The 19,272-nt window shown below is 45.4% G+C and overlaps 1 protein-coding gene across 1 annotated transcript; it reads right to left on the reverse strand.

Moving 5' to 3' along the window:
* Nucleotides 1-5,085: 5,085 nt before the first annotated feature.
* On the reverse strand, nt 5,086-18,596 carry LOC102371501. Its single transcript, XM_025212884.1, has 9 exons — nt 18,530-18,596; nt 17,851-17,949; nt 16,907-17,076; nt 14,524-14,630; nt 13,610-13,719; nt 11,964-12,114; nt 9,376-9,502; nt 7,402-7,588; nt 5,086-6,153 (listed from the first exon to the last, which is right to left on the reverse strand). Exons 2-9 carry the CDS (start codon nt 17,929-17,931, stop codon nt 5,086-5,088), a joined length of 2,001 nt encoding a protein of 666 aa, XP_025068669.1. The 5' UTR covers nt 17,932-17,949; nt 18,530-18,596.
* Between the last annotated feature and the right edge of the window lie 676 nt (nt 18,597-19,272).

Genomic DNA, 19,272 nt, shown 5'->3' on the forward strand with positions numbered 1-19,272 from the left:
GGAGGAGGAGGAGGCGGTGGCTCCGGGCGGAGCCTGGGCTGCGAGCCCGCTTCTCTTGTCCCCTTGCGCTCTGCCCTGCGCGGCTCAGCGCCCCTTGCCCAGCTCAGGGTGAGGGTCCGGTTTCGTGGCCCGGGGTGGAGGTTGTGCAGAGTGGCCCTCTGCCACCTTCATTCCCACTGGGAACATCTTGGCTTTCCTCCCACTTGACGGAAAGGGCAGGCTCCTGCCACCCTAGGGCTGAGGGCCAGCGAAGCTCGGGGGCTCGGGCCTGCATGTCGGCTGTGCAAGCACCTGAAGCTGGAGGTGTTTGTCGGACTCGTGGATTTGGGATTGGGACCTGCAACATTTTCCAATAAAAGAAACAAACCCCCCCCCCCCCCCCCACGCGCGCAGGTGGGGGTTTCATGCCTGAAGATGGGCGTTTGCACCCGGGGGCTTGCCAAGAACAATTTTCCCAGCTGTTTTAGTTGGTCTGATGAAAGGTCTCACATTTACCCAAAGAACCTTGTCTGCGTAAAGATGATTCACTTTCCTAGCGAAGGCCGTGGTTTCTAGCCTGGCCGTGTCCAGCCGGCAGTGTTGGCTTTTTGATTTTTGGAGGGCGTGACAGCTCTTTGGCAGACAAAAGGTCCAGGCCAAATATTAAGGTAGGGTATATAAAGCCCTCGGTATGCGTCTCCTGTGCTGTGCCCGGGGACTTGTGCCTTAACCGTAGGCAAAGAGCAGCAGCGGAGGGAAGGTGCCCCCACACTGCTATTCCTGGCTTAACTGGCCACATCTCGAGACACGCTTCATGGGTTCACGCAGCCTCACCCTGCTCCAACAGCGGTGCTGACGGGGACACAGGAAGAAAGAGAAGAGGGGAAACCTGCTACCTTTCAAGCTGCTTCTGCAGGCAGAAGGGTGATTTTTGCCTGTCATTTTATTGAATTAGGAGCCAGCTGGATATTACAGCAGGTAGGTCATGTAAGGACCAGACAGATGCATTGTGAGGATCTTGGAGAAGTCCTCCTTAACAAATGCTTATTTGCAGAGGCAGTGATGAAAAAGGATCTGACATTGAGGTCTAATACGGGGGTGGGCAGTTATTTGGGCCCAAGCACCACTTCGGGAGTTTTGGTGAGCTGTCAGAGGCCAGGTCAGCACCCTTTCCTCTTGCCCTGCAACAACTCACCAAAACTCCCTCAGTGACTCTGGCCCTGTGCTGTCACTGCCTGATGATCCCAGGGTCTCTAAGGACCTGTGGACAGGGCACGCGGCTAGGTGGATGGGATGGGGCCATGGGCAGGTGAGGAGTGGCGTCCAGGAGTAGGATGGATGGGTGGTTCTGGGATAGCAGGGCACGATTGCGGGGTGGTGACAGCGCAGGGTTGGGGCCCAGGGCAGAACCACGATCTACTCCTGGCATGCCCTTGCCTGCGGGACCAGCGCCTGTTGCAGGGCTGCAGACATGCAGGCAGCAGATCCTGGCTCTGCCCCAGGCCTCAGACCTGCACTGACACCTCTCCGCAATCCTGCCTCACAATCCCAGCCCTGGCCTCACCCGCTCGTTCTGCTTCCAGATGCTGCTTCCCACTCGCCCACAGCTCCATCCTATCCACTGGGCCGACGCGCCCTGTCTGTGTGGGTCTCAAGCTGGTCTCCATGGAGACCCCACCCACCCACTCTGTCGAGTGCTCCCAGTGCAGGACAGAGTGCACTGGGAGCAGTGCAGGGTGTAGGACAGATGGGCTGGGGTGCCCAGGCAGTGGGGCTGGGGCTGGCGGCAGTAGAAGCAAGAAGAAGCTGGGGCTGCCAGGAAACAGACATGCCACCACTGCGTACCCAGGGGTAACGGGACCAGCTGCATGTATCATGGCTCAGACTGCCTCCCACACTTGGACCAGTCAGGGCCAAGGGACCCACTGCAAGCCAGCTGGCCAGATTCAGCCCACGGCCTGTATTTTGCCCACCCCTGGTCTAATATATGTCCCCAAATGCCCATTCCTGTTTACAGAATAGCTAACATCAGGGTCAGTATGAGGCCTGGTTTCATAACTGGAAACCACAGAATACAGTAAATTTAGCTAGAGAGATGAGCTAACTCTTCATTCTGCTATCTCTGAGGTTGGCATTTAAGTTCTTAACTTTGACTTCTGATTCAGATGTCCTTTTTGGGACAAGTCATTTCCAGGCCAAGAATCTCTGTTCCCTGAAAGATTTGGACTGACTGCTACTACTAGTGTAGCTCTGCTGGTGACAATGAAGTTGTTCCTGCTTTATGCTGCTGGAAGAGAAGGGAGAATCAGGTCCTAGCTGTCTAACAAAATGGAAAGTTGCATTTAGAGCAGCATTTCTGAACTCATGGGTTGCAACCCAAAAGTGGGTTGCAAGAATATTTTAAAGGGTCGCAAGCAAGTGCCAGAAAAATGCGTGAAAGCAGTTTCCCCCTTGCAGACTGGCAATGTTCCAGCCTGGAAGGGGCTGCTTGGGCTGTGGCCAGCACGCAGCCAGGCTGGGTTGTGGGAGCAGCCCCAGCAGCTCGATGCAGGTAAGTGTATGTTGAGGGGGGGTTGGAGGACCAGGGCTTGGGGACCGTTGTGGGGTGGGGGTGGCAGTGTGTGTAAGTGTGTGTATGTGGAGGGGATGGGTGTGGGGGGGGCGGTGCCTACTGACAGTGGGGGAAGGTGGCTGGGCACTGAGGCTCCAGCAAGGCAGGTGGGGCAGGGGGAAGGCACCTGCCCCTTCAGCAGGGGAAGGGCCAGGGGGGAGCTATGTGACCAGGCTGGCAACACCAGGGCTGGTGCCTGTACTTGCAGGTGTTGGGTGGCCAGGAGGCGCTGCTCAGTGGTGCTGTCAGCAGCAGGAGTATGGCTGCGGCAAGCAGTGAGCTCCCACAGGTGGCCACAGCACTGTCAGCAGCGGTGGGGGGGTGAGGACCACCTGCAGATGCCGCCAGCAGCAATCAGGATTGCCTGCAGATGCAGCCAGTGCTGTCGGAGTTGGGGGGGAGGGGGCAGGTAGTGACAGGTGACCACCTGCAGGTGCCACCAGCAGTGTCAGCAGCACCTTTTTGCAGGGGGTGCACCACCAAGCTCAGGGTGCACGTGCACCTGCGGGTACCCCCTACGCATCGCCAATGTTGGGGCCCCACTTCGGCAGGGCTGTGGAGGGGGCCAGGAGGCAGCAAGTTGAGAGTGAGGGGCACCAGCAGGGCTAGAGGCATGTGGGTCAGGATAAGCCATCAATCTTGGCAAATGGGTCCCAGTATGAAAAAGGTTGAGAACCACTGATTTAGAGGATAGTCCCTTTCACTGACTGCAGAGGGAACGTGCTGGGGGTGGGGGTGAGGGTGGGGGGTGTTATTGGTAAGTTAAACCCCAAAGAGGAAGGATCTCCCACTCCTTTAGATTTTGTACTCTGCACTTTTGATTGATAGACTATAGGGTTCATGGATATATTCCTGTCCCTGTGCCAAGTGAATGTAGCTGAGCTCAGTGCAGGGCATTTTGCAACAGTCCCAAGACACAATCCACACCCTAACCTGGCCATGGAAGTGCACAAGAGCCCCTCCCTATCATAGCAGGGGGCAGCACCAGGCTTTTGGATTTAGCTGGAAACGAGATTTATGTGCCCCGCTCCCATAAGCCAACATAGAGGTAGCCCTTGTGTCACAGCTTTGGAACACACATGTATTGGAAACAGTGGCTGCATCTACACAAGGCACGGACAGCGCAGTTTTTACTGCACAGTCATTTAGTACTTGAATATTTGTATTTAGTACTTGTATAACCTGAGGTACTGCGCAGTAGTGCCGACACACACCTTTTTTCATGACGGAGTAGCATTGCATCAGTTATTGCCAAGCAATGCTACTGTACAGTAGTATCGGGCTACTGCATGGTCAGGGTCTTCTGTAGACATGGCCAGTGAATGCTTAATTTAAAAAAATCGAATTGAATTCAGTCAAATCCCTCAGTGCTTTCATATATAGGAGACAGAAAGCAAATAATTACAAATACAGTATTTACACATACAAGCACAGGGACACAAGTCAGAAAACAAATTAGGTGTTCAGCTGTAGCTTCCTGTACTCTAGCAAACCACAGAATCATACCTAAGGCCCATCACCTACACCATCATTTAGGCACGTAATAATTGAATTGTGGAGCTGTTACAAATCATATGTTGAAAAAGTAATGAAGTGCAACTGCTTATCTAATTAGATGTTCGAACTACCAGGTCTGAGTACAGTAGGTTTATTATGTACATTTAGTTGTGTGTAACAACTGTCTTCTAAATAACAGGATCAGATATTAACCTCTTGTATTCATTTCAGTTCCAAACAGCCCCTACATAGAAACATTTCCCCCCACTCTTTTTATGCCCTCAGACAGTAACATAGATTTAATATTAGCTGACAAGTGATGCAATGTGCTCAGTTGCCTAGGCACAGTGTCTTCAATGCATTTTGGCTAGGAACCCAGCTAAGCCAATATTGTAACAGAGGGTAAAGCTAATTCCACTACATGCAATTTTGTTAGTGTTACAAACAAGGTCCGCTATACTATAAACTATATAATGGATGTGACTCAGTATAATCAACATGAGATGCATCATTTTGGATGTTTTGTTTTTTAAACATCTAAACTCAAAACATCCTCAGAGTAAATCAAAGTTATTCTTAATGTTTTGAAATACCCACAACCAAAGCCATTCACAATTTTAAAAAGATATAAACTCCTTAATTATTTTCCACTTCAGAAAGAGGGCTTAAATGTCTCTTGTATGTGACCTGTGAAACCACTAAATAAAGACTCCTTATCAATTAATCGTTGAGAGATTAATATACCTTTAACGTCACTACATCATAATTCATTGCAATAGCAAACCTCCTTTGGTTATACAAGCTCTTGTACAGGACATCAGCTGTTCTGAGAAAATTTAACATTTAGATTGAGAGTTGTGTTCAATTGGAAGTGAGTTCCACATCATTTGGGGGAACCCATTGTTACAAGCATTATTTGCTAATCAGAGACTGATACCCTTTAGCATATCAGTAATGTCACCTGCAAATTCAGCCTCAAATACGTCTATCTTAGATTCTTAGGTATCACACTGGGCTGTTGGTATACTGATAACTGGATGGCTAGTGAAAAGAGCAGGTAGTGACAGTGGGCATTCAGGTAGTTCTACTTGTCTCTGGGGGTTAGTGTCCTCATTTGGTTCTTTCTGCAAACCTTTTGATGTCAACAATCTGTCGGTGTGCGAAACTCCTGAAGAAGCATCACAATCCTTTTTACCTTCCAAGCAATGCTGCTGCTTATTTAGCTTTATATCAGTTGGTGTTTCTTCCTTGAAGGATGATGCTGGCTGGGAACATTCTCCAAAGATTCCTACTTTGTTCTGACTTGGCAGAGGTTCTTCCATAAAATAAGAGCTGGACTGAATAACGTGTTTGTTTTCCAAACCATCACATTGCATTGAGATGTTGTGAGCTGACTGTGATGTGACATCTGCACATGGAAGTATTTCAATGGGTTTTGCTATGGATATATAACTCAGTTGTGATGACTGGGCCAACCTACCTTTCTTCTGTGTGTGTGAAATGGTACTTAGTGGCTTTCCATAAAACCAGCAACATTTAGAGACTGCTACTGGAATCTCTTGTGTAGAAAAACTTTCATAGAATACTGCTAATTTTGGATTCACTCCATGTACAAGAAGGTCATTTCCATCGCATTCAGCCTTTGTTGTTGAAATGTTCCTCTCTTTTGATGTGAATTTACTGGCTGGTGCTTCAGCATAAAAAAAGCTCTGAACTATTTTCTCCACAAAAGTTTTTTCTTTCTGTGAATTTATTAATATTTTGGTTTTTCCATCTGAAGATAAAATATGAACGCTGACTTTCTTTTTTGCAGACAATGTTCTGTTTAGCTTTTTATTTTTCTTTACAGTTACATTTTGAAGACTTTCTTCTTTTTCTCCATTTAAGGCAAGGGCGTAATCATAGTTGTTCTGTAACACTGGGTTGAAGTTGGTACATGCTTCGCTATTTTCATTTTCTAAGTCATAAGAGACTTTACCTCTACATACACATGGCCACCTATTCAAAATAAACTTCTGCATATATCTCTCTTCAGAGTAAGTTATGGGGTATGTTTCACTCGCTTTCTGTAGAAAAAAGAAATTGAACTTTAATTTTTTCTCCTGCTACTAATACTCTTTCTATGACATTTGTATGAAGTTGTTCACAAAAATGGCAGAGGCAGAGACCTAGCCAGTAACATCACATACATATCTAAACATCCACATCATACACTGCAGTGCCATATAATAAAGTGTGCTTATTATATGTCTTTGATACTTGTTTCCACACTTCACAGATAGTGGGCATTGTTTATATTACAGAAGACCATAGGAAAAAAGTGAAAAAGATGCATAGAGGATTCATTGGAAGAAAATTCCCCCACAGCTCTTTACAGTCCTTACACAGATCAGAACAAAATAACTCCAGCAGAAAATACCACAGGAAGTGGAATCAGCCATAAGGCCAGGGCAAGAGTTCATTCAGGACATGCCTTAAACAAGCTAAGTTTGCTCTTCAGGGTTAAAAAAACCTAGGGAGACCTTAGGGTTCAATTGCCATTTTACTTTGCTTTAATATTGATAATGAAGTTTTAACCCTTAAGCACCATGAACGTGTCTGTGTGTGCCTGTGTGCGTGTGTATTCATCCTTCCTACTCTTTATTAACAGGCTAGAACCATGTGAATATTCATCTCCAACTCCTAACCCCATCTTCAGGCCAAAGAAGTGCCCTGATCCCTATATTCTGTCAAACAAGTCCCAACCCTTGTTCAGTACTAGAACATATTCTCTTACTAACCTTATGAAGTTTACACCACTTCCTTCCACATGGTCACTAGCTGTAAGTCAGATCTTCCCTATCGGCAGACCCTAGTGTTTTCTGCCTTCTGTCTCATCCTGCTCATTTGCAAACTAAGCAGGACCTGGCAGTAGACCAGGTCAGGTGTGCTAGAATGAGGCCAAGTTGGCACTGATGTGTCCCAAGACTGCTACTTTAACCTGTCTTCCAGGAACCAGAAAGACACTCATTGTCTCATCTCCTGCAGAGTTTCTTAATTGAAACCCTAGGAAACTGGCCAGTACCCAAAACATTAAATTTCCTAGGGTTGCCTCCTGGCAAAACTCCATTTACTTCACTGGGACAAGGATTGCAGCTCTGCTGAATGTTACATTGAATTCATGCTATTCCCAGTGCAGACAGTAAAACAGCTCATGGGATGTAATCTACCATTGTGGGGATCTGATGTGTTCTGAGTAGATTATTCTCCTAACAGCAGCATGCAATAATATAGGTCCTGTAATAACCTTTGTGAAACAAACAGAGCATTATTACCACTGGACTGGCACATTTTGCCTTTGATGATCCAGCATGGATTATTTTGGCACCAGGCTTTTCCATTTCATCCTCAATGCTCAAGGAAATGAGGTTTTTCTTTTCTTCTGAATTACATTTTTTTGACTGCAAGTTACTCTTCACACTTCCTTGATTAAAAGCACTTTCCTTCAGAAGAGCTTCATTTCTTAAAATAAAGAAAGCAAACATCCCATATTTAAACCAGAGATGACTCAGATAGCTGTTTGTCACCAGAGACATGCTAAGGCAGCAGTGTTTCAGAAGCATGTGCTAAACTGGGTCACTCAGCTTATCTGAGGCGTTGCTCATATTGCCCAGAGGCAACTGACAATGAGGAGAAAGCAGTGGGCTTTGTGGAAATTTAGGGCTAGATTTAAAAAAATGCTCAGTACCCAGCAGCTCTATGGCTAAGTACAGACAGTCAAAAGGCCTAAGGCTGAATCCACTGAATCTTTGCAGGTTAATTTAAACTGCGTAGATTGAACTGAGAAGCAAGTGAACAGACTCATTTTTGATTCCAGAAACACAGGCACGTGCCTGCAGTGGCTCAGGCTAGAAGCCGGGGGGCGTTAAAGCAGCCTTCCCTTCCCTTTGACAGTGGCTGGAAGGCTGGAGGGAAGCTGGGAAAGAAACCCTTCAGGCCACCCCTTCCCAGCACACTGGGCAGAGACAGCGAGGGATGTTGGAGAGGGAAGAGCCTCCACCGGGATCCCTTCTTCGCCCCAGCAGTGCGCAAGCTGGCACAGGCTCTGGAAGCTGCGTTGAGGCAGCTCAAGCCTGCATCCTCAGCAGAGGGCTGGATGGAGTGGTGTGCAGACTGGCACGTGGAGAGCCACCCCTGGGAGCAACGTGAGGCTGCTCGGGCCCCAAGTGGTATGCAGGCCAGCACACAGAGAACCTGCCCTGGGAGCAGCTTGAGGCTGCTCAGGTTAGCCCTGCCATAAGCCAGATAACTGGAGCCCTGTAGTGTGGCCTGGCTAAAGAACTAAAAGAGCCCCGGAGCCTAGAGCAGGGCCTGGAAAAGGGAAGGACTAGGCATAAGGCTAGGTAAACCCAGCCAGCAGCGGTTAGGTTTCTCCCCACAAAAGCTGGAAGAACCCTTGGTGCCCAAAGCGTGGCACAGGGCCAGGAGGGGTCTCAAAGTGATGCAGACAATGCTGGGGGGGCCTCTGATTGAGCGAAGGGCTCTGAGGCCTAGTCGATGGCAAGGCCCGGTCAATGGCAAGTGAATTATAGTGCACTGCACTCTTGGCTCATTGAACACTGTCATTCCTCTTTGATTAGCAGACAACTACCCACCTCTCCAGTGCACAGAGCAAAGTCAATTCATCTTTTTAGTGCAGCCAAGTCTGCAGTAGGATATAACACAGCTTGGCCATTCAGTGAAACACTACAAAAGGGCTCAGCGGGAGAGTACAATTTTATATCCATTGGAAATTGGAAGGCTATTTGAAAGTAGATAAAATGTAATTTCTGGTTAGAAAGTGAGCAGCCCCTAGGGTTAATGATTTTGTCCTTGCAAAAACTTACACCAGAACTATCCCTTGTGGAAGGTATAACCAGAATGACCTTTCTGCTTTATAGTAAAATAGTATTTTCAGCAACAGTAAAATAAGTACCTAAAGGAAGTATTTTCAGTTGCCTGCTCCTGGAGCCCTGATTTAATACTGACACAGAAGGGAGGGAACTACCTACTGAATTGCCCACAGCACTTTATGCTTCACAAACCTACACATTCCAGGAGGTTCTCCGCTCCAAATACTCTACACCTCCACTCTGTCCAGGCCTAACCTTGTTTTTTGTGCCATTTAACTATTGAATGAGGTCATAATTAGAAAGACAGGAAGAGTCAGATATGAACTCCTGAATTATTGGGAGCTGCCATGCAGTATGTCATTTATAAGATAATTTAACTTAAATTTGCAATACTGTTTACACTACAACAGTACTTACCCTGCCTTCTGATCATCTGATGATAAAAGCCCATTGACACAGACACAGATTTTATTGTCTCTTTCTAGCTGTTGAGCAACAGTTTTGCCAGATTCACCATAAGTGCTGTATTGTCCTAACTTGTCTCCTGAAAGGCAAGTGAGTTTTCATACATGATATGTAAATAGGGACATAAAGGAGATGCAAGTTACTTCTGGGAAGATAATATTAGACATCAGGCACTGTGAAACATCTTTCACCAAATTATATCAGTGGTTTAAACTGAATGATTCTAGCCTACAACTTTGCATAAAGGATGATTTATTAGAATACAATTCAGCAACAGGGACTCCTTCTGCAGACCAAGAAACCCAAAATAGTGACAGAAGTGCGGTAGGGCAGCTAGAATCACATATCAGGATACACTGCATCTTCTTGCAGTCAGTCAAGCTTGTCGCTTGCTTCTAACTGATGGGACGCTCTGTAGTGAATTATAGTGCACTGCACTCTTGGCTCATTGAATACTGAATTATTAACAGCATTCTTAAAGCCACACTTCTGCTGGTTGTACACTGGTGCACAAAAGCATAAAGAAACTGAAGAGCCTGGCTTCCAATTCAGTTTCTGCAAAGGGAATCACATGTACAGGGCAAGGGAGACTCAGGGCAAAGAGCAATAGTAAGGGCTAGATAGAGAAGTGCAAACATCCTGCCTATAGGTGGTGCTGAGGCCTTGCCACCAAGGAACTACAGGCTTCATGCCAAAATACCCAAGGGGGAGACAGTGTATTTAGTAAAACGTGCAAATGTAACTGAGAGAAAAATCTGAGGACAGTGCAGCTGTGCAGATGTAAGTGAAGGTGATATTCACCCCTCAAAACATTTATTACTAGGATTAATGCCCTAAGTCAGAAATGACTTCATTTGTTTGTCAGATCTTAGGCTGAGTTGACAAGTCAAGCAGTTAAAAAAATATCTTTTACCTGTAAATACAGCAAAAATTGATATGGAAGCACTGAGACACCAGAGAAACATCCCCACATGGAGGGGTGCATGGTTGCCCCTGCATACACCCCTGCACATGGGCTTGGTGCAGGGCAAATTGTCCCAGGGTGGGTAGGGAAGGCTGGGGCCAACTCCTGTGCTGGCCCTAGCAGCCTTCCCTGGGGTCCTGGGGCCTCCTGGGGCAGCAGCAGCAGAAATCTGGTGCCTCGGAGCCGGCCAGCAGTCAGATCATGGCTCTGCCACGTGCAGCACACCACTTTTTTCAATGGCATTTCTTGTTTACACCGGGATTTCCCAGTGCCAAAAAAACCCACTGCACTGCTAATTAGTAGCACGGCAAATGGGTTCACATGCAGTTTGCAGCAACTCAAAGGGGGAAGCAGCCCCTGGTAGGCTTTTCTCCTGCTTCCCACTGGAGAGCGTGGGGAGGCATGGCCAGGCCCCAGCTTGGGTCAGTATGCTGAGACAGAGGGGAGGAGAGGGGTGTTTAAACCCCTCCCCTTTCCAACACGGGACCCCAGCCAGGGTTTGCTTGGCAGGGGCACAGCAGCCCCTGCCTGGCTTACCCGTGCTCACCACTCCAGCAGGGGGAAGGCATGGCCAGATACCAGCCCCAGGATGACATGCTGAGACAGAGGGGAGAGAGGGTAGTTTAAACCCCCTCTCCTGCCTGCACAGGGCCCCAGCCAGGGCCGTCTGGCAGGGGTGCAGCAACACCTGGCTGGGGTCCCATGCGGTCAGGAGAGAGGGTTTAAACCCTTCTCCTTCCCCTCAGCTTCAGCGTGCTGGCCTGGGGACGGTATCTGGCCATGCCCCCTGCCCCCTGCCCCCTCCGCTCAGGATTGAAGCGCCGCAAACCACACATGTGGTTGTGGGGTTGCACCCCATGGCTGCATCCAGATGAGAGCAGCCATGCAGTATGCGGTGCCACAGACACATCTTCTGTGCCACATACCATACATTTAGGTGTTCATGCTGTAAGGTAGCAGCACGGCAGGTTTTTTTGACCCTGGGATCTCCCCCACACAAAAAAAGCAGAGTGGCGCACATGGGTGCAGTGCATGCCACCACCCAAAACTGGAGCCTGGCCAGCTGGAGGCCCAGGAGACCCCCAGGATCTCAGGTAAAGCTGCTGGGGCCAACCCAGTTCTGGCTCCAGCCTACCCTACCGCACCCAGGGTAACCTGCCATGCGCCAAAGGGCATGTGGCAGAGGCATTCCCCAGGGACAAGCAGCAGTGCCACAAGGTGTGCCACTACTTCTTGTCCCTGGGGAAACAGATGTCCACGCTCATGTGGACGCGGTCCATGAGTGCATATTTTACCATGGAACCTTTATAAGGAAATTTTAATCTCAGGATTAATGTAAGCAATTGAACAAATTGGTAGTAGCAGTTATATAATCAAAGGAAAATGTAAGTAAGAATAGACTAGATGCAAAGGAAACCTGTAAACATTTGCACATTTACTCTACCATTGTGTTGTTCTACCCATCTGCTGCAAAGGAAAACTTTTATTCTGTCTCTTTAAAACATCGTAACACTACTGACAGGCTTTAGTGTATTTTCCTAAACCATGGCTACCAAAGGAATTTTCCAGTTCTTACCTGTTGTAGCTGGTGCAAGTATCTCCTCATTCTGACTGGTGGCACTCCTAGAAGAGCACCAGTGAGAAGTATCTTTGTGATCAAGGGCAGATGCTAAATAGGCTTCATTTTCTTGCTGACAGAGGACTTCTAGCTTCTGAACCCTTTCAACCTGTCAAAAAATACAGGAAATACTGGAAATGGATGTATTTGCTGTGACCCACCAGTACTAAAAGTACCAAAAATATAACGTTAGCACAGGAACCTTTTTAAACATTGTCATTGTAAATAGTGTGTCAGAAATGTTGTATGTTCTTTGCCTTTAAAGAAAAAGCTAAAAAGTCAGTAAAGAAAACAAGTGTAGCATCTGTGTTAAAATGAAAGAACTCAGGCGCTTGAGTTGTAAATAGGAGCATAGTTAATGCCCTTCCAGATTGTCATCCAAGTAGTAATACCATGCTCATGACATTAGAATATGACTCACCAATGTAAAATGAAAAACAAGTATGCACAAGATGCAGATTTAGCTGTGTATTTTTATAGATTCCATATATTTAGAAACAAATGTAATAAACACTGCAGACATCTCAAATATATCCCCACATATTGTTTTTTTACTAAAACATAAAACAGTGATAGATGTCTAAATCATCAATTTACAATAGATATTATATGGTTACCACTGTTACTTCCTATTTAAATAAGATGTAGTAGTTTATTCAATGCCCCATATTGTAATTGGTATCAAAAGGCTATCATAGTTTTTATAAATACATGTTGATGCACAACTGAGGTTAGAATTTGGCCTTTACCCTGAATGGAAATCTTGACTATACCTAGAGCTCTGAAACCAGGCGCTGGTGATTATGGCTCAATAGAGAAGAAAAAAAAATCTGTAATTAACCCTAAGAGGTTGTAATTATTTCTAGCAACAAAACAAAGCTAATTGTTTATAGTAAGACTATTTCTCAGTGTAGAGTAGGAAGGCTGGTTTTCTGCTTTGTTCTACTGGTATGGCTGACTGCTTTTCACTTGTGCTGTAAATGTTTCTTCTTGCATCAGTGTAGCTTACATACCTGAGAATAGCTATTCCAGGATTGCCTTTATCAGGAGCCCTGTAGCCACATGTTCACATTTATTTGTGGCAAGCTCTAACCCACCAAAGTAAATTTAAGGAGGGACTATTTTCCTGAGTTACAATTGCAAGTTAAGGCACATGCTTCAAGCTTAACTGAAAAAAAGGGTCCCATTTGGTAGTAATTTTATTTTTCTGCTTACTTTAAAAGCAGTTAAGTTTATCATGGTAAATTGCACACCAAGCTATTTTAGTATTGTAAAAGGGACATAGCACCACACACCAAAAGCTACTCAGATACCTCAAAATCTAGAACTGCTGTACCATATTTTAGGCAGAGAAAAGAATTAACAAACATTTTGGATATGCCCATAGCCACAGTGCCTACTTTCCATGGGTATCCATAGTACAACCAGAAAAGAAATTTGCATGAAAAGAGAGACCACCTCCTCTTATATTCTCCTGAAACATTGTGAGCCAAACCTAGTGGAAGCTGGTATATGATTAAAATCACATGCAAGTTTGGCTAGAGGTAGGACAGCTATAAAGTGAATTAGCTTCAGTTTTGGGTTAGGCTGAGAACAGGACCTACCTCTGTCTTCCATTTTGGTCTTCTGTGAACTTTGGCTCTAAAACTAACAGGTTTTACTTTTTGGCTTAGCTTTAATGTAATAAAACCTTCCTTTAAAGTGTGTAGGTCCTCTATGGAAAAGAATACAAAACAAAGTAGGAATAATTTGATGGAGTATATAAACAGAAGTGTATTTTAGATTAAGCTATTACAATAGAGATTAACCATTAAACTATGCATTAACAGTAAGCGAGAGCCTGTAGCAAGAATAGTGACTGCATGAAATGGTTCATTGCCTTGCATGTCTAAGCAGTGATTTAACGTGTTTACACTGGAGCACTGTTCTTCAAAGAACTGCTCTGGCCCATGCACACACAGCACTCCCTTCATCTGCGGTTGTACAAGTGTGTTCTGAGGCTCCTGGAAAACACCTATCTTATAATGCCCAGCACTGTCTCTGGGAGCAGAGGGTCTTGGGAAATTTCCTAACACAAGGCACTGTACTGTGAGATATGTTAGGCTGACCAGCTGAACCAATGCAGCTGGAATATTTGTGGTTTCCTAGTTGCAACATACTGGTTCAACCATAACAGAGCTGAAGATTTTTCCTTGAGCGTAAAATCTTCATTTGTACAATACTTTGGATGGTTAGTAGGTGCAGATGCAAAGGATTATACAGACATTACACATGCAAGGCATGCAGACAAGCAGTTTCCAGTTTACCTAAACCATTGAAAAAAAGTGCATTTTTATCTTGAGAGCTAAAGCATCCCTTTTTGTAATTAGAATATTGCTTAGCATTAATAGTGCTAATATTATGCTTAGTAAAATGAGACAGCAAGACTTCACCCACAGTGTTATATTAAGATTGTAAATAAACTAAACAGCTTCTAGGACAGACTTGAGAGATCGCACAGTGTTTTATAAAGAAGTACCTTGCTGATAGCAGGGCTTGGCTTGCAGGTTGTCTGGAGCACTAAATGGCCTGATAGTCGATTTGCCAGTATGGTTCTTCCTAATCATCAGTCTGGGTGATTCAGACCTGCAAGTGCTAAAAGTATCAAAGCTCTATATCTGATACAAAATTCAGAATCAACAACTGATCAGAAAATGTGAAATGGGTTGGAAAAACTAACCAAAGTAGGCAGCACTTCTAGGCAAATGTTGCAAAAGAACAGAAGTATATACAGCAATATTTTGCAAATGTGACAAAATAAATGTCCCCCCCAAAGTGATGAAAGATAACTGTAATAGTGAATTTTAGCATCTGAATGATAGCTCTACAACAAACATTTTAGATGGCTGCCTATATCTTAATGCTGTAGGTGCTCATTAAGGGTGGGTCCTGGAAAATGCTGACCATTTAAACTTGGACTGAAGGTAACAGGGGCTTAGTACTTCTCTATAACAGGTCCTAGTCTTCGGAAATTGCTCCTAGAAATATCTGGCTGGCAGGCTGACACAGCCTTGCTGTGGAGTTTCCCCCTAAGATGTACATTCTCCAGATGGAGTACCTGCTCAGAAATGAGCCCATAATCTGGAGGAGCCTTTCCATTAAATGGACATCTGTGAAAGGGGCTTACAATTGAGACAAAAGTAATTCATAGATTCATAGATGCTAGGGTCGGAAGGGACCTCAATAGATCATCGAGTCCAACCCCTGCCTAGGCAGGAAAGAGTGCTGGGTTCAGATGACCCCAGCCAGATGCCCATCTAACCTCCTCTTGAAGACCCCCAGGGTAGGGGAGAGCACCACCTCCCTTGGGAGCCCGTTCCAGACCTTGGCCACTCTAATTGTGAAGAAGTTCTTCCTAATGTCCAATCTAAATCTGCTCTCTGCTAGCTTGTGGCCATTATTTCTTGTAACCCCCGGGGGCGCCTTGGTGAGTAAAACCTCACCAATTCCCTTCTGTGCCCCCGTGATGAACTTATAGGCAGCCACAAGGTCGCCTCTCAACCTTCTCTTGCGGAGGCTGAAGAGGTCCAGGTGCCCCAGTCTCTCCTCATAGGGCTTGGCCTGCAAGCCCTTAGCCATACGGGCCCTTCTCTGGACCCTCTCTAGGTTATCCGCATCCCTCTTGAAGTGCGGTGCCCAAAACTGGATGCAGTACTCCAACTGCGGTCTGACCAGCGCCCGATAGAGGGGAAGTATCACCTCCTTGGATCTGTTTGTCATGCATCTGCTGATGCATGATAAAGTGTAGTTAGCTTTGCTGTTGACTTCGTGACAACTTTTTTCCTTAAAATATTTCTGTGGCAGTAACAGTGCTTCAGGGCCACATGACACCTCCAAGCTCTGGCATGTTCAGTTTGAAAATAGTACACATGATGTATCTCTGCCAAGTTACAGCAGTAGGTCCCTGTTTGTGTATTATCTCCCCACTCCCCACCACATCTCCTATTTTATATTGTGTCATAAAGTCATAAATCCCTAGATCTCTGATCACTTAGAAATCTCATACTTACATGGAAAACAAACTGTCTGACTTTTTCAAGGCTTCCTTTTGGGGTTAAAAAAATACTTATATGTTCTGCAGCCAGTTTTCAGGTAATATAAGTAGGGACCTACTTAATTTGTGGTTTTGTGGATTGTGCCAACATCCCAAAATCTGGGATTGTCACAATATCTGTGAAATCAACAAAAAAAACCTTAATAAAAATAAAACAGTGGTGGTCTTTGCTGCCAGGAGGGGAAGGTGCCAGCTGGGGGGGGCAGCATGAAGGTCAGCAGACAAGATGGTGACCACCCCCTCATTGCTCCTCCCTTTGCCAGGGCCTCTCCATCAATCAGTGCCAAGAGGCAGGGCTGCAAAAAGGTAGCTAGCAGTCAAGATGGTGGCTGCCCCTTTGTCCCTCCTCCATCCTGGGGCCTCTCTGCCTATCAGTGCCAAGGGGCAGGGCCTGTGCCAATCACAGCCAAGGGGTGGAGCTGCTGTGAAATCACCAGGAAATTAGAGCTTTAGACCATGATCAACCTGTGAAAACTGGTAAGTCTCCCCAAGATTTAGGTAGATCCCTAAATATAAGTTACTGTTTGCATTGTGTTTTATGGTGATGGATCATTTCACAACACAGGACACGCAATATAAAAAATCCCCTGATTGCAAGGTTTTTCTTAACAATAATATCTATAGTTATATCCATTTTAACTATATGATTGGTGTAAATCATGCAAACAAGATAATTTTAAGGACTTAGCTTAATTGCATGGAGAATGAACTGAGTGTAAGATCAATTATTAATAGTACATTTACCATATCTAAAGTACCTTTAAGTCAAGCTAAAAATAAAACATAAAACTTTCCAGTTCAGGCTCACCTTGTTTTCAGATGAGTGAAGATCTGTTCATCTTCTGCAAGCTGTGGGGAAGATTTGGGCCCGGAAATAATTGATCTTCTAGCACTGGGTAATTCATAATCCTCCTTAAATTCAAATGTCAATGGGGTTGACACATATGGCTTTAACTGTAATTTCCCAAGCCCCCGACACTGCAACAGATCAGAAGTACATGGAGCCTTAACTGAGCAGGAGGGCAGTCGGCTTGTTTTTATTATGTGAAGCAATGTTAAGGCTGTGAATCATAAACTCTCTTCCTGCATCTGCACTTACAACCAGCATCAGTCAGAAATAGTTAGAACTTTGTATATTTTATTATTTTTTATTTGAAGACGCACACAAGAAGCAAACCGCCAGAGGAAAAAAGTGTTGTTTCTACATAAGCACTTACTGAAAGTTGAAACATTCTTCAAATGGTCTTTTTAGCTTGACCACAGTGCAATACAGCTGCTAGGAAGTCCTAGACAAGCATGACTGTTGTATGTGTTACCTCAGCATTTGCCACCAACGGTTTTCCAAAGAATTTGTTTTTCTAGACCTCTGGCAACCCAGGACTTTCACAGTCTAAAAGCAGACAATCTAGCGAGAGGTGTAGTGGGGAGGCTTTCTGCAAGAGGTGACAATTGGTGGTAAGCATGTTTATTGGTGCTCTGTGTTAAGCAGCTCCATTGACTTCAATTTTTGATCTTTTCTCAAGTGCCGGGTGACCTCCTTGCTTCACTGGCTGGAGCAGTCCCCAAAACAATCTGACAAAAATGAGTCTCTCTTTCCCCCTCCTCTTCATCCCTCTGCTGTAGCTATTTATTACATGGGGCCAGTCGCCATCCTGTCTAGGCACAGACATGACACAAGAGAGGAATGTATCTTTCAAAGCTGACAAAGGGCACATTTATCCCTAATTCAGTACTGATTCACGCTATACTCACTTCAATTCTGGCATACTTGGCCAAGCTCTCACGTGAAGATTGCTCCAGAGCATCTAGTTTTGCAAAGAGTCTCTGTGTCATTTTTCTTTAGGTAAATTCCTAAAAACAAAATAAAGCAAAAGAGCTATTTCAGAGAAAAAGAAGATGATAACGTAAGAGCAGGACAACACCACTGTGTGGAGCACCAGCCACATTGAGGCAGCACAGAGGAGACTGGTCCATGGAGGACACCACACCTCTATCGGTCATGTTATCCCGGGGAGAAGGTAGGAGGCATTTCAACTCAGTAAATCTCCTCCTTATTCCATAAAAACAGATGAGGAACAAGGATACAGGTTGTGATCTCTCCTGCATCTCATGGAATCGACTATAATTTCAGGGTACACACAGACCCCCATGACCTATACGGCTACCCTTCTTGTATCGCCTTCCACTGTCCTGATGCTAACTGCCTCCCATAGCAACCGAAAATGAACTAACATTAGCTCCTGAATGAATTCCTGCTACAGGGGCAAATGTCATGGAGGAAAATATACCAGTCTGATGAGTTACAAATGCTGAGGTCAGGGACATTAAAGGTGAAAAAGAGAGGACAGGGAATGATTTCCCTCTTTAAAACTTTATGATATAAAAAGAGGTAGGAAAAATGTTTTGCCCTGCCCTTCAGGGTATTCATTACCTGTTTTCTACTGTATTCTCAGAAACTTTGGGAATATAGTCTTGCCTCTGCCAGTCTCCTGGAAGGAAAAGGGAGCTCAAGGAAATGAAGCTGTCTTAACTTTTCATTTAGAAGTGGGTATCTTGAATCTTTCACAGAGAGACCATTTCTCCCAACTGTTTCCCAGGTGTTTCTGTTAATTCTGTTACAAATCAAATGGAATCAGGACTTTTAACAGTCTAAGCCTCTCAACTGCCCAGTTTTCACTTTATTGGTCTGCCCAGATCATAATACTGCTAATTCTCCAGTAGTCCCAAGAAAAACAGGGTAGACCGGACTTGAAGTTGAAGTGTAAATGTACAAGCAGAGAATCAACTACCCAATCATTACTTCAGAAACCAGCAAAACAAACAAACAAACAAAAAACAAAACAAAACAAAACAAAAACCCCAAAAGGCCCTGGACAATACAGTATGAGCCATACTGGATCCAATCCAGAGGCTGTTTAGTCTGGTTTTCAGCTTCTGAGAATGTCTCATCCTAGGTAGTCAGTGCCCTTAGCTCATTGTGCTGTGCTGTATGTGGACAGGACTGGGTGAGAAGCAGATGGGGCTGGTAGGGGTTTCTTCTTGGGTGATGATCAGTCTTTGTTTCAGATCACAGACTCCTCAGAGATGGAGGAAAACTTCCCCCAAAGCCAGCGCTGCTTTGCTAGCACATGCTGCCTCTTGCATGAACGGGCAGTTGCTGCCTGGCTCAGCTGG

Source organism: Alligator sinensis, unplaced genomic scaffold (genome assembly GCF_000455745.1).
Source record: "Alligator sinensis unplaced genomic scaffold, ASM45574v1 scaffold1339_1, whole genome shotgun sequence".
Taxonomy (NCBI): domain Eukaryota; kingdom Metazoa; phylum Chordata; order Crocodylia; family Alligatoridae; genus Alligator; species Alligator sinensis.